This window comes from Camelus bactrianus, chromosome 12, assembly GCF_048773025.1.
Source record: "Camelus bactrianus isolate YW-2024 breed Bactrian camel chromosome 12, ASM4877302v1, whole genome shotgun sequence".
Classification (NCBI taxonomy): domain Eukaryota; kingdom Metazoa; phylum Chordata; class Mammalia; order Artiodactyla; family Camelidae; genus Camelus; species Camelus bactrianus.
In genome coordinates, this window is record NC_133550.1 from 31,840,951 (window position 1) to 31,856,734 (window position 15,784).

Below are 15,784 nucleotides of genomic sequence, written 5' to 3' on the forward strand. Positions count from 1 at the left end.
GATGGAGAAAGGGATGGATGTGTGAGGAGTTCACGGGCAGGGTACCAGGACTGGGGATTTATCCTATGGGGGAGGGAAGCAAGAGAGAGGAATAGAGCTTTACTCCAGATTTCTGGCTTCAGCCTCTGGGTGAAGTCATTCACTGAGACGTAGAGTAGAAGAGAGAGTATGGGATGGTGAAGGAGGAGGAATGGGTGGAAGGTGAAGATTGGTCTGGGAGATGGGGTAGACTTCTCATGCCCAGATCCGTGCAGTGCTTCCCCCTCCACCTTCTTCTGGGAACTGAATCCACCTCCTCTGATTTCAAGGGTGTGGTCTGACTTAGGCTGAGCCCACCATGGTACCAGGTATTGTGTGGACATGCGCACACACAGCCACAGCTGGTGGTCCAAGGAGTGGGTGAGTAGGGGTCCTAAGCCAGGGTAATCAGAGTCCTTAACTAGGATGTTTCAAAGTAAAGCTGGGAGGCATCTCTTTCCTCTTTAGTGCCAGAGGTGAGTCTGCAACTGCCAGCAGACATGGTTCTAAGGACCCTGAGGTCTAAGGGACTGAAGCCAAGATAGAAATAATGAACCCGAGAGCAAGCCCCAAGGGCTTTGAGTTCCTAGTTCTCACAGTTCCCAGCTTCATGTCTGCCCTTCCTGGTGACATTATCTCAGAAATCCAGCCTTCTCTTGCTCCCTTCCTCACTCTCCCAACTGTTTATGTTTTCCTTAAGCTAACTGGAGTTAGAGTTCTGTTATTTGTGACTGAAAGAGTCCTGATTAATATAGGACCCGAGGCTCGGTGCCCATGGAAATGTCTTGTGATAGATATTACCATTCCCGTATCATAGAGAAATGAACTGAGGCTCAGAAAGGTTGGATAACTTGCACGAAGTCTCACAGCTAGCACACTGCGTTGCCAGGACTTGAATGCAAATCTAACTCTAAAGTCAGTGATCTTTCTAGGATGCTGCATTTTCCTCCTAGTCTGTCCATCATTCTCAGCTTTCTTTTCTATAACATGGGGCTTCAAATTTAGTGATGTTCATGCTACTGAACTGCCAAGTTTCTTGCTTAATGACCAAAAGCTATGAGGACCAGACAATGATTTCTCTGCAGCATTTCCCAGGATCTGATTATTCCCACTATAAAAGTCCCTGATAGCAGACGGCATACTTGCTAATTTTGTAGAAGCTTAACATCAGTGACCTTATGATCAAATCATTATTTTCCTGAACTGTCTTGTTTTATGAGCTCAGATGGAAAGACAAGTCTTAATTCTCAGCAAAGAGGTGATGATAAACTGAGCCCACAGCTTCAGAACTTGAGAACATCTGAGAGCTTTTCTCAAGCCTCCTTCTCTATTCATTGCCATGTACTCTTCTTCACAGAACTTTCTTTTCCTTCTATTTCATTAACCTAAAGGTAGCCTAAAAAGTATCTTTTCTGATTAACTCATTCTAGGGAATTGTGGCAGAGGCCATTGTCTCCCAATAATTACTCCCTTCTCTATTTTTTCAATAATAGAACCCTTGAATTTTAGGAATTTATTTTGGTTGAGATATAATACACATATCATAAAATTCACTGGTTTATTTATTTATTTATTATGTATTTTTTTATTGAGGAACAGTCAGTTTACACTGTTGTCAGTTTCTGGTGTACAGCATAATGTTTCAGTCCTACATATACGTACATATATTCATTTTCATATTCTTTTCCATTACAGGTTATTATAAGATATTGAATATAGTTCCCTGTGCTATACTGAAGAAACATGTTATTTATCTATTTTATATACAGTAGTTAGTATCTGCAAATCTCGAACTCCCAATTTATCCCTTCCCACCCTAATTAGTGTAATACTTGGCACACAGTAATAGCTCAGTAAATGCCTATTTGCTATTAGTATTATTGCCCTTATTATTACACAATGGTTTTATACAGCATGGTGACATGATCACATTTGTTTCTTGAGTGAAAGTCCAGTCCTCACCATGAGATGAATACTCAAAGCTAACGAAGATTTTTCCTCTTCTTTCCTTTTTAAAAATTGTTTTCCATGGTAGTCTCTCAGGCTGAAGGACTCCTAGGCACAGAACATTTCTTAGAGCCTCAGTTGCACCATCTGTAAAATGCGAGTGTTAATACTTATGTCTCATCTTCCCATGACCCAAGATGACTTCATCATACTCTTTTCTCTCTTCAAACTTCCAGCACCCTCTCACCATCATTACTTTGAGTTGATGGGCTTGCTTCTTATTTTACTGAGAAAAGAGAAGCAATCAGAAAAGAACTTGTTCATCTTCCTCCATTATCTATCAACTTATTATCATGTGTATCAGAATAACTGCACTGTCCCTGCTTCTATCCCCATCATGTATGATTTGGACCCACTCTTTTGTCTACTCAAGGACTATGCTCCTGCCATTGTCATTTCACCCTCTTGTATCTTCAGTTTCTTCCATACTCTACTGGATCATTCTCATCAGTGTACAAGTAATCCAAGAAATTAATTTTGTTTCAACCCTCAGTTTCTCCCAGACTTTTCTGTTTGTTTGTTTGTTTTTTAAGCAAACTTGAGTTAGCTTACTGTTGGTTGCAACTGAAAAAGTCCTGATTAATACAGGGCACATAGATAGGTGCCTATGGAATCAGCGTGTATCCTGATTTCCCCTTTGGTGTTCAATGAGTTAAAAAGATGACGTTTCATAGAGCTCATCCTTAATCTCCCCCAGGGACATGGCAACTCTAAATTGTCCATTTCTGTACTTCTTGTCACCAACCGCACAGCTATCCAGGGATTTCAGTTACAGTTGGGTGGATATTTGACATCCACCCTCACAATAGTTTAACAGGGACAGATACTTTTTAATGAACTATTGAAAAAATTTTCACATTTACATAAAAATTCCTCTTACATAGTTTTGCACAGGTTATCTGTTGAAGAGGAGAATATTTGGCTTCAGAATTTAAATGAGTCATAATAAAGACAGTGAAATAAGCAGGAGACACAGTGCTTAACACCAAGCAGTCTACACTTATTAAATTAATGAATAATTGAATGAATTAATAAATGAAATTAATTAACAATTTGCAAAAGTGTTGTTTCCAGAGCTGGTTTTGTAACTTGGTTGTTTTGAATTTGGGATGCATTTTCCCACAGAAACAACTTTACAAATGGTACTTAAGTGCCAAGAAATCCCACTGAAGTTTTTTAGTCTATAATGTAGCAATTAAATGTATAAAAGTAATGGTATTGTGTAAGAATGTTGTTTAAACAATTTTGAATACTGGTGTTTGAGGGAAAGTAACTTTATTTAGGAGATAAGATGGTGCATGAAAAAATGTTGTGATTCCCAGGGGGACTTCTGAAAACTTTCAAGGGTTCTAGAGAGCACTGTCTCCTTTCTAGGTCTATTTTCAAAATAAAAATGCATGCATTTCTTTCCCTTGATATGATCTTATGCTATTCTTATCTCCAGCAGGATCATTATTGTTTGCCTGGTAGGCAATTAATAACTGTTGTGTTTCCAATTGGATGGAAGGGTAGGAAAGCAAGATGGAAGGTTGAAGATTGAGGGAAATTTCTCTTAAGTAATTGGAAAAGAGTTGGAAGAAATGAGAGTGTCATAAACAGCAAACTTATATCTGTTACCGTGTCTCAGTATTTAGAAGAAAGGAGACATCCTATGCTCTTGAGAGGCTTACTATTTACAGAGGGAGCAAGACCAATGCATAGAAAGAAAAGGCACCACTGGGTAAGTCATACCAGATGACAATCAAGGCTATGGCTGTTCTGAAGAGGCAATGATCTTGGGGCGGGGGAGGGAAGAGCTTGAGTCTGGCCTTGTGGAAGAGGATTTCAGTCAGAAGAGAGCTGGGAGAATTTATGAGTTGAAATTAACTGAATGGTACTTGATAGAAAATATATGAAAAGGAAGAAACATGATGTGAGCATGATTCTACCCAAGAAAAAGAAAGAATATGATGGGGAAAGGATGCTGGATGATTTTCCCATGGAGGCTACACAATGGCTCAGGAAAGGTTAGTGCTATCTAGAGTCAAACAGGGAATAGAGGTCTTGGAGTTTTCAAGCCATCAGGTAGCCTGCGATCAGATTGTGAGAGGTGTTTGCGATTCAGATTGTGCTTTAATATACCTATGTGTTTCTAGAAAATACAGAATTCGTATAATTTTACTATATACTGCCTGTTGATTTTGGTGACGTGTTCTACTGCACAAATCTTACAGATTCCTAAAGAAGGAAACTCTTAAATCTTGCCTTTGGTATAAAAAGCTGTCAACTTCCATTTGCCAATATTTCCCATAACTCCCCACTTCCTTCCTTCCTTGTATCCTTCCTCTAGCTTTCATTAACTGACTCTGACTAAATCACTTCATTCTTTGGGTCCTGTTTTCTTATCTCTAAATGACAACACTGAACTAGATCATCTATCTCTTCCACTTCTAAAAACTTGATTATGAAATTTTTGAAAATAACAAAACAAATCACAAGGATGAGACCTAACAGTATTGGCCAAATTAAATAGCTGTGGTTTCCAAAAAGGTTACTTCTGAATATCACAGATGATTCAGTTATCCATTTTTTTCCTAGAACTACCTGACCGATTTATCTAGAAAAAGTAGTGTAGGAAGTGTAGCAATTTCACACAGCATTTCACAGATTTTTCACAGCAGGAAATCTGTTGGCTCCTAGCTCCTGCGACTCAAATGTCTTTCTGGGTAGCCACAAATAGATAAAACCTTATCTTTCCGCTCTTCAGTTCCGCATCTTGGGCTTTAGATGAATCGACTTCTCTAAGCACCTATCCTTAAACCACGGAGCCTGAAGCGTTTGGGGAGTGCCGGGGGCGGGGGCCGCGGGGTCTGCGGTTTCCCGCGAGAGGTGGGCCCGGGCGGAAGCGGGGCCGCCACACTTCCGGTGGCTGGGTCCGGCGCTCGCCACACTTCCTGTTGATGCAGCTCTGCTGAGGGTAGGGCTGAGGGCTGGGTTAAGAGGGGGGCCGGCCAGCCGGCGGGCGGGCTGGCGGACGGACGGCGGCGGCCACTGGCCAGGCGTGGGCGCGCGCGGGGCCGCGGCGGGCACAGAGCGTCTGCCTCGTCCCGTGAGCTAGGAGCACCCTCGCACCGCGCGCCTCCTGCCTCCGTCCTTCCATCCGGCCCTCGGCCCCTGCCGCGCGGCACCATGCCCGCTGTGGACAAGCTCCTGCTAGAGGAGGCGTTGCAGGACAGCCCCCAGGTACCTCCCGCTGCCCGGGTCTCCCTCACCCGAGGACTTGAGGCCGGGGAGGCCCTTCCAGCCGCTGGGGTGGAGGCCGGGTGTGCGCTGGGCCTCCTTCGGGGCGAGGAAGGGGCGGGCCCGGCCTTGCGTCCTGAGCCTGGGATGCTCGGGGACCCGGCATCCCGCAGGCAGAGTTGGAGACCCTGGGAAAGCCCCCTGTGGCCCGAGGCTCTGTGTCCTGACCCCTTTTCCAGACTCAGCAGAAACCGAGGCTGTTCGGCCTACACTTGGGCTCCATCGCTTACTAGCCGAGTGCCCCGGGCAAATAACATTTTTGTGCCTCAGTTTTGTCATCTGTAAGATAGGAGTAATAATTGTACCAGCCTGCTAGAGTTGTTAGAATTAAATAAGGAAATGCTTGTAAAGTTGTTAGTGGACAATGTCTGGTACAGAATAAGAAGTCAGTCTTTATCATTGTTACTACTGCTACTGATATGATGGGACCCCGTGGATTTAGGGCCAGAGTGGGTGGCGGGGAGCCTAGACCTCCTTCCCAACGGTGCCAAACCTCCCCTCGGCACTGTTTTCCCATTTGTGAATAGGAAATTACAATACCTACCCCATTTGCCTCACAGGGGAACTTCATTAGCACACCCGTGATGAGAGTCAGGTCCTTTGAGCTCTGCAGGTGGAAGTTGGTGTATAAATATAGTAAATGAGCACAGAATGCCGTTAGTTCATAATTCAGTGCACCTTTCCCCAGGGAGCTTTTGTTCTCCATTATCATTTTCCCAGCTCCATATCTACTCTAGTGGTTTGCATCCTTGAGTTATTTAAATTAGTCTCCTTACTCCCTGGTATGTCAACTCTTGAAAAATTAGAGTAACCTGTTTTCCTTTCACAGTTTCCCTTCTCTTTTTGCTTCCTTTCCATTTTCTTAGAGAATTGTGCTTCTCTGGGATGATCCTTTGATGGACTTACCTGCACCCACGTTGCATCTCTTCAGTTCAGAATGAGTATTCAAAGGGCTGTGTACTTAGATGCTTTGTGCCCGTTTCTTTGTGATCTTTATGTGGGCAAGTAAGAAACTATAAGCAAGCTGTGATTTTTTTTTTTTAATTGGTATCCGCTGGTCTGATGGGCTTTTCAAAGGCCACTTTTAGGTCTCTAAACTGGCATTTTAAAGGGACCAGAGCCCTTAGTAAAAGTCATTTTGTCCATCCTCACAACTACTGTGTGGGATCTGAAGATAATAATGAGGAATTTCTGTGATACCATTTTGAACAAGGATTGGAGAAACTGAGTTGCAAAGATGTGTTGACTTCCTGACTGAACATGGTGATGATTGAGCCAGGTTAGGGAGGTTGCACTAATTGATTCTCCATGTTGCTGACACCGAGGAGTTACATTCTGAATTTTTGGCTCTCTCATAAATGAATATGCACTAGTTCTGAGTGATTTACAGGATGTGCTCAGCTGTAAGGAAGGAGAAGGAGGCCTGGCAAACAAGTCAGGACACCTGGGTCCTAATTCTGGCTCTAACGTTAACCTGTCATTTGATTTGAGCAAGTCACTCATCCTCCTTCTGTGATTGGCTCAGTTTTCTGACCTGCTCTGTCATCTGCTCCATGACCTTCTGCAAAACGAGGGTCATGGAGCAGATGACCTTAAAGGTGGTTAAAATTCTATCATATCTGCATGGTTTTTAACTTTCAGCTTATATGAGGAAGAGGAGGTTTAGAGCCATTGTCATTCCTGTTCAGTATTCCTCTTTATGTAGGGAATCTGTCATTCCTTTTGAGTGTGTGTCACCATATGAGGGTTCTTGGTGAGGTCTGAATGGAAGCTAACTTCCAGGAAGGTTTTTGATAATCATCAAAGCATATCTAGCACTCTGGTGTGCGGCACGTGCCTAATGCAGCTTTACTCCCAAGGAGATCCATTGACTTGTAACTGGAAGATTTCTAATCCAACTTCTTCATTTTATCTATAAAGAATAAAAACAATAGCAAACACCTGTATTATACATTTTATGTGGCAGGCACTGTTCTAAATGCTTTACGTATGTTGCCTCATCTAATCTTCCCAACAGTCTTTTGAAGTAGGTCCTCTATTAAAATTATCAAGGAGCAGAGACGTTCAATAACTTGTCCCCAAGATTATGCATCATAAAGGGACAGAGCCAGGATTAGAACCCAGGCAGTCTGCCTGTGTTGTTCAAATTAGCCCAGCTACTGAGCACCTGGCTTTTCTGTCATCAGTGACTTAAAATGTGTCACTGAGAGGAAGTCATCTTAAAAAACCATCTATTGTTTGTTTCTGCTAGTTTTATGTAGAGTATATATGAGGGTTGCTCTAGTAACCTGGTTGCACAAGATTCGTTAAAGAACACAGAAGCTTCTGTATTTGAACTCAGTGACCCAGGAAAGAGCTGAGTAGCAGTTGACTGACGTTAGACACATCTGTTCATGTCTTTTTTAGTTCACAGTGCTGCACAGTGTATTTTAAGACTAGTCTGTGTGCGTACACGTATTATTTCTGGTTACCTCCAGGCTGTGAGAAGCAGAATGTTTAGGGATTAAGATACTTGTCTCCATTGCTGTTTGCGAGCCTCTGCTCACTAGGTGCTGCTAGCTGCTGGGACTGTAATGACAAATACGACAAGAGTGCCTGCCCTCCACTGGTCCACAGTCTGTTCCAGGAGACAGGCAGGAGGGCAGCAGTTCCGGCCCCGTGTGAAAGCTGCTGTGATAGGAACACAAAAGCAGTTCTTCAGGAGCTTTTTCTCTGTTCTGTAGATAGTGTGCTTTTAGGATAAAGTGAAGCACTATTGCTTGCTGTTTTGTTTTGATTTTTGTTTCCTTTGTAGTTGGCGCAGCTGAGGCATAGAAAACTTAGACTAAATTCTGAGATTACACAGGCTGAGAACCACCCTCTCTGACCACACCAGACCTTTCTTTACTCAAGCAAGATGCCTCAGAACATTACCTAGTGGTTTTACCTTCATTGCGGAGGGCTTTTATTCTGCTTTTCTCTTTGTTTATAGTACGTTTTTCTTTCAGTAGTCTTGGTTCTACTGAGACATTTCTCTCCATCTCCCACACTATGGGTATAAGAGTTTTAAATGTTTTATCTTAAAAATATATCTATACAATATTTATATTTATATGTTGTATATGATTAATGTAAACACATTTAAAATTTCTATATTTAAATATGTATATATTACAATCATAGCTATTAATGTTGTTCCACTATAAAATTAAGTGCTATTCTTAGGAGTGAAAAATATCTAGGACTATTTTATTAGATGACATCCAGTTTCTTTTTTCTAAGATAGAGGGTGATGTGGAGTTAAGGCTAAGGTGTTTTTTTTTTTTTTTTATCCAGGCATATTCTTGAGAGTGTAGGGTAGTTAAGTAGGATGGAATTCAAACCTTGATTCTGCAGGTAACGACCTCTCTAAGCTTGTGTTTCAACATGTATAAAATTAGGAAAAAAAGTTACTTAATTCTTACATATGTATAAGAATAAATAATATCTAAAGTATTTTCACACCTGCATATTATAGTAATTCAATTAAAGATTGAGTTATTTGCTGTTATTATCTATAAATGATAGGCACCAATGTCTTTCAGATTTTTTGGTAGAACTGAGCAACTGGTGTATGTTTGCCTGAGTTTTGGTCTCACTCCTTCTTTGTCTCAGAACATTCCTGTTGTTCCAAATATAAGTTTAAGCAGATGTGGAGCTGATAAATGTGGATATTAATATAGTATCTAAGATAGGTGGATGTATTTTTTTCAAGGATGATCATGAACTAGTTAGAAAGGGGAGTAATGGAGCATTTTGCCAATTCTAATTAGTGTCATGGTTAACATTCACAATATAAAGGGAAAAAAAAACCTTGTGATGTAGTTTTGGCAGTTATCACAGGTGAGAGCATGACAGTAGTATGACCAAAGAGAAGCCAGCTCCAGGCAACCTGCATCCTGCCTCCAGACAGGATTGTGGGCTGTGGACCAAAACACATGCCCATTGATGAGATCCATGTAGCTGGGTGACGGGTGCAGCCTTCTGCAGTGGAGAAAGCATGGCCATTGGTGCCAGCCAGACGTGGGTTTACATCCCAGCCATGGAAATTGAGCAAGTTTCTTAACCTTGATGAGCCTCAGTTTCTTCATCTGTAAAATGGGGTTAATGTAACTATGGTATCTACCTTATAAAGTTGTTGGAAGGATTAAGTGAAGTAATGTTTAGTGCCCAGCACAGTGTCTGACACATAGGAAGTACAGATTAAATGGTAGTTCTAGTTTTCTTTCTGTTCTTTTTGTGGAGGACATTTACATAAGCCCTCTTTTCAGCCTATCACTCATTTTCCATTCTTATTTAATTCCTAAGAGTACTAAAAGCAATAAATACGACTCAACTAAATGGATATAACTAGTTTTTAAAAAATTAAATACCCTCAATCCAGTTGTGTCACTGTTTTTCATTCTCTTTGCTATGACTACATAGTTACAGCAAAGAAAGGAACCAGAATCATAGTAAACCTTGGTGGACTCCTCCAGCGTTGGCACCATCAATACCAAAAGATTCTTTCCTGTTAAATGACATTTATAGTTAACTGTGTAGATAACACAGTGTTGCTGTAGTGTTGGAATGAAATTATACATGTAAAGCCCTCAGTGTCCAACATGTTATAAGCAATCAAAGTTCATTGTCCTCTTCATAACCAGTATCATCAGCTATCACTGTATATTAGGCATCACATAGGTAGGCACTTGATGTACAATCGTTACCTCTACTGTTATCTGCAAATTAGTATTAGAGCCTGAATTGGACCCAGGACTGACACTGTTCCAAGAGGATCGCAGATCCTTTCAGAGGCCTCTGTAGACTATAAGTTGCTGGAGAACAGTCAGTTCTCAGTGCCTTTGAATCTCAGATTTCAGCACAGTGTTTCATCAGACGTTGGATGAAGGCAGAAATGCATCCATGAATGAATGAGTATAGAGTGATAGAACAACCAGGGTAGGTTCAGAAAATGTCTTTCTCAAATAAAAAGTGTATATTAAAGAGATAATAAAGAATTCTAAACCAACATTTTTCACCTGCTCATTGACATCCCTTAATCCGCTAATGGATTATGAGATCCAGCGGGTCACATCCATGATTTTTGTTTTGTTTTGCTTGTTCTGATCCATCTGTTGATAAGGATTGGTACCAAAGAGAGCACATTGGTCTCAGGGCAGGTATTTTTAGCCTTAAAGACCTCAGGCAAAGCCAGGGTAAGTGGTACTGCTGTCAAGTGCACCAGAGTTTGTCAGCAAAATTCAAACACAGGGGTTCTTCTTCTTTATTGAGGGTGCTTTGGGGTCACTTACTGTTCACTTACCTGAGATAGGTTAGAAAAAGAAAGAAGGAATTGAAATTCATTTGCAAGGAAATAATGAGCCTTAATGGATTGTTCTTGTAAAGTGCTTTGGTATCACCTCATTAAAAGCATTTCTTTTTTTTAAAAAAAAAAAAAAAACCTTTTCGTAGTATAGCTCCTGTACAGTAAACTACACATATTTCAGATGTACAATTTGATGGGTTTTGATAGAGGTATACACACCCGTGAAACCACCACAATCAAGATAGCGAACAAGAAATGTGACTGATTTTTGTATGTTGATCTTGTATCTTACAACCTTACTGAACTCATTTATCAGTTCTAAGGTTTTTGGCAGATTCTTTGCAGTTTTCTCTGTAGACAGTCATATCTACAAACATCGACTGTTTACATCTGCCTTGCCAGTTTGTGTGCCATTCATTTCTTTTACTTGCCTTACTGCAGTGACTATACTGTTCAACTCTGTTGGATAAAAGTGGTAAAACTAACACTTTGCTTGTCCTGGATTTTAGAGGAAAGCATTTGTCTTTCACCATTGAGTATGACGTTAGCTGCAGGGGAAAAGCATTTCTGTAGGTTACTCTCCATTCTACGCCTAAGGGGTTATTTTCTGAATTAGAGATTCCATTATCACTAATGTAGTATTCTAAATTCCCACTGTGCGGGACATATTGACAGAAGTCCTTTGAATAGTTATGGTCTCTTGTGTGATGCCTTGATGCTTCTTTAGACACCATCCAATATGTGATTATTTCTCTGGTGCTCAGCATGTCAAGCACTGTGCACTAAAATGATACGAAATACCTTTATCTGAGACGTTGCTCAGCTGATCTCAAAGCACTGAGTATTCTTCCTGAAGGAACTGAGTTAGCATTCTTAAGTTGCTATTTGAGTTTTGTGCACAGAGCTACCACTGGTGAGCCCAGGGTACATGAAATTTCCTGGCCATGATTTTGAAAATTGGTTGAATAGTGTATGACAAAAGACCTGGAAATTGACTGTAATAAGTTAAGTGGAAAGAATGACACAATCCCGCAGGACGTCCAAGGTTGCAGAAAACCAGACAGATGGTTGACTGCTGTGATGATATAGTACCGGGTGACCACACCCCAGGTCCACAGACAGGCCTGACATTGAGTTCAGTTTATGGGTTTGAAGGGAGAGGCTGCCCTTTTTAACACTTATTTTATTGCATGGGCTTTACTGGTGCTTGGGTAGAGGCTAAAGTCGAGGCAGAGTATAGCCCTTGATCTTAACCCTTTAAAAATTAGTTTTCCTTCTCTACTGTGATACTCAAACTGTATTCAATTTGCGCTTGCGCTGTAGTCTAAAGGATTAGAAAAGGAGTTGTAAATTGAAGTTCCAGGAATCAGCTTATATTCGTATTATCAATAAAAGAATAAAGCCAGAGAATAGGCATCTTCCCTCCCCATTTGTGTGTGTGTGTGTTTTACCTCTTTTGTAATTTTTCCACTTAGAAGTAAAATTGACCTGTGTTCTTGCAGACTCGCTCTCTACTGAGTGTATTTGAAGAAGATGCCGGCACTCTCACGGATTACACCAACCAGCTGCTGCAGGCGATGCAGCGCGTCTATGGAGCCCAGGTACCCTCCTGCCCCTCACCTGGAGAGGAACAGAGTAGGAGCCCCCTGCCCTCATCATAAACTTCTCTCAGGAGGTTGAGAGATTTGAGTCAGAACAACATCATTTAAAATTTTGAAATAAAATCACAATTGTTTTCCTCTCTGTTCACCTCAAAAAACAGAGGACAGTTTGTTTTCACAGCTTAAGAAAGAGGATAATTTTCCTGCAACAATAGAACCAGTGAAAAGGGACCACATAATTGCTTTTAATTTTTCAAAAATTCAACCCTGAAGGGAAACATTTGAGTCTCCTCTTCCTACTTGTGACTGAGTGGGCTCAGTATTCTGAGGCATGGCTCTTTGTCTTTCTCATAAATGGGCAGTCTTAGATGTCAGTGCCGGCGAGTAGAGATGTTTTTTTCAAGTGCTTCCTCTGAAAAGACTTGAGTCACAGTTCTGGAACTGTTGGGTGGCTTCTTTGTTTTGAGGAACAAATATCTCTGCCTTGCAAAACTATGGAAAATAAATTGCTGAGCAGCAAAAATGAATCTTTTTAGCATTAAGAAATGCCCATGCACGTTAACTTTCTTAGAGAAGACTTGAGTAACTTAAAAATAAAGTTGGTTATATTATGGCAACTGATACTTGTCATTATTTATTCTTTGCTGACTTAAATCTGTGTGTTAATATATTTCTTTTTCTCATTGATGATCTCTAAATAAATACCACATTCAGTGTATAATAGTAATGTATATTAATAATCATGTTTAGTCATTTATTACATAGCTCTTAATATTCATAATCATTTATTATTATCATTATTTTATTAATCATTCATTCATATCATAAATGGGAAAAAGACTCAGTCCTTGCCATTAGGCAGCTTACAGTTGGGTTGGGAAACAGATAAAACAATTACCAGAGTGTTAGAGGTGCTAGGAGAGGAGGCCACCTAATCCAGAGGAATTGTGCTGGACCCTCAAAAGGAGGATGATGGTGACAGTTGAGATTTATCGAATACTTCATAGGTTTCAGGTGCAGTTTCAGGGTCTTTAGCATGTAATCAATCATTTCACTTAAATTCCCTAACTCTGTGAGGTGGGTATTGTTACTATTATCCTCATTGTACATAGGTCAGGAGATTTAAGAATTCGGATGATGAGCGACTTTCCAAGTCCACTCCATTAATACATGGCAGAGCGAGTCGACCTGAAGCCAAAGCCCAAACTCTCAACTGCTAAGCGTAAGGAGGGTACCCTGAATAGGGACGTGGCTGTGGAAATGGGAAGAAGTGGACTGGTGATTGATTGGATGTGAAGAGGTCAGGGGGGTGAAGGATGAATCCAGCATGATGCCCAAATCTTTCACTTGAACAGCAGGTGCAGAGCTGGGAGAACATCAGAAAAGGAGCAGGGTGTGGGTGTGCGTGCATGTGTGTGGCAGGCATAGCAGGGATGCCGATCTTAATTCTTTCTTGAAAGGCTCAGTTTGAGGTGTCTAAGGGACAGCATAGTGGGGAAAGAGATCTTGTTGAAACTTCAGATCCAGAGTTAGGCTGGAGATAGAGATTTGCAAACTACTGTATTATACAAGTATTATACAGTAACTTATTAACTGGAACTGATTTTAACAACCAAAAGAATCATGTGTTCATTTGTGATTTTGCTTGTTTGTTTAGGTAAGACATTGAGAAACTGGGACAAACTTTGCTGATTTTTTTTAAAGCCGTATTTATATTGCATGTTTTGTATTTTCTCTAAATATTCAAAATTTAAGAGAACAGGAAATTTTTTACTGAGCTTATACCTGAACTTGCTTGGTATTTAGTGATTTGAATATTGTTATTAAATGATTTGTCTCCTGATTAAGGTTTAAGAGCCCCAACACTTCAGGGACCATGTCTCTGTCACTCTGTTCTGCCTTTCCATGTCTGTCAGAATCATTTACTTGGAGATGTCCAAACACTCTCTTAGGAGTTTTTTCTTTTGAGTCAGAAAATTGAGTTTTGCCAGAATTAAGTGGGTCTTGCATTCCAAGAGGCTGTAACCAGGTTTTAATTCACACCACATGACCATCACATGGGTTCTCGTACTGGCCAGAAACCCTTCCTCGTGCCTCGGCGTTTCCTGCTGCAGAAGCTAGCAGGGACGTCTGGCTAGTGCTGCCAACTCAGTGACAGATGCAGGCAGTGGTCAGTGGCATTCAGATCGGCCGGGTCAGGGTCAGTTGGTTTTCAGGTTTACTTGAAGGCTTCCATGTTTTGTTTTGTTCCTTTCTAATTAAAACAAAACTTTTCTAAGTCCTCCTTGATTAGTTTGTATGTATTTATGTATGTGGATGGGCAGAGAGAGAGAGAAAGAAAAAAAGAAGAAAAGAAAAACTCACTAATGTTTTCATTCAACTTTTTCCCCCTAAATTATGTTCTGTTGATTTTATTTAACATTTGTTCCTTAAATATTTTATACCTAGGCATGTTAAATTAGATTAATAGAGTTTTATAATTTCATTTCTTAAAACAGAGGCACTTAGCAAGATGTTGTTTTCCATTATTATATTTTAAAAACCAGGTTTATGCTGCTTATAAATAAGAGTTTTTTAAGTCAGGCCACGTGGTAGGTTTTTGGATTCTGATATAGTGAATACTGTTTGGATCATAGTTTTAGAAAGAGGAAGAGTGAGAAAAACTAGAGGAAAGTTCTTTGAGGGGTTTTGCTGATTTTGGCTAGTTTGGGGAAATTTTTAAATTTTATTTGGCTTAAGCAGTAGAATGAAACTATAGGCTCTAGCTGTTTTCAGCATTTTACAGCCTTCCCTGGGTCACATCTGGTCTCTCAACTGTCAGATATCTGTGCCTTCGCACATGAGGGGGACTGCGTACTCAATCGAGGGACATTTGAATGAAGGAAGCTGAACATGTTTCTCATGCATTAATGAAGCAGAGATGAGTTACTTAGAAAGCTCTGCCATCTTTCAAACTATTGAATGAGTTTAAAACTTCCATAGTATCTAAATAGATGCATATGTGTACATGTTCAGTTAAATCTGCTTAAAATTTGCATTTAATACATTTTAATATACTTGTTTGATTCTGTATATGTCATAATTTTGTTTCTTTCTTAGGTTAAATTTTTAAAAGTCTTTTTAAAAATGAATTTGTTAGGGTCTATAAATGAAATTTCAGGTGACCTTGCTTCTCTCAGATACTGTACTGAGAAAACAGGGGCAGGTCGAATGATGTTCCCAGCAGAATTAGTGAAACGTGGCATCTCTTGGAACCTGTATTTCTCCTCCAACAGACAACAAGCCTCTGTAGTTGGTGCCTTCAGGGTGGAATTTTTCAAGTACATTTTGGATGAAATTTTTTGAAGTGAGAACCATGGTTAAGGCTCTCTCACTTTCAGCAGAGCAGGCTTACTCACATACAGCCTCATCACTGCAACTGTTCTCATCCAAACCTTTTGGAGGACAGATCCTAATCCTAAAAACTAGACGCCCACGTTGGAGGTGGGAATAGGATCTCTTCAAATTGGGGTAAGACAGTGAGAGGGGATGGTAGTGAAATACACTGAAGGGA

General features: G+C 40.5%; 1 protein-coding gene across 3 annotated transcripts in view; it reads left to right on the forward strand.

Moving 5' to 3' along the window:
- Positions 1–4,960: 4,960 nt before the first annotated feature.
- APPL2 (adaptor protein, phosphotyrosine interacting with PH domain and leucine zipper 2) overlaps positions 4,961–15,784 on the forward strand; it is a 50,401-nt gene continuing 39,577 nt past the window's right edge. The window contains exons 1-2 of one of the 3 annotated variants that reach the window (XM_010970461.3): positions 4,961–5,247; positions 12,133–12,231. In XM_010970461.3, coding sequence (XP_010968763.1) covers positions 5,194–5,247; positions 12,133–12,231 — 153 coding nt within the window. In that variant the 5' untranslated portion in view covers positions 4,961–5,193. The remainder of the gene's footprint in view (positions 5,248–12,132; positions 12,232–15,784) is intronic. The other 2 variants (XM_010970462.3, XM_010970460.3) reach the window with 2 other exon arrangements.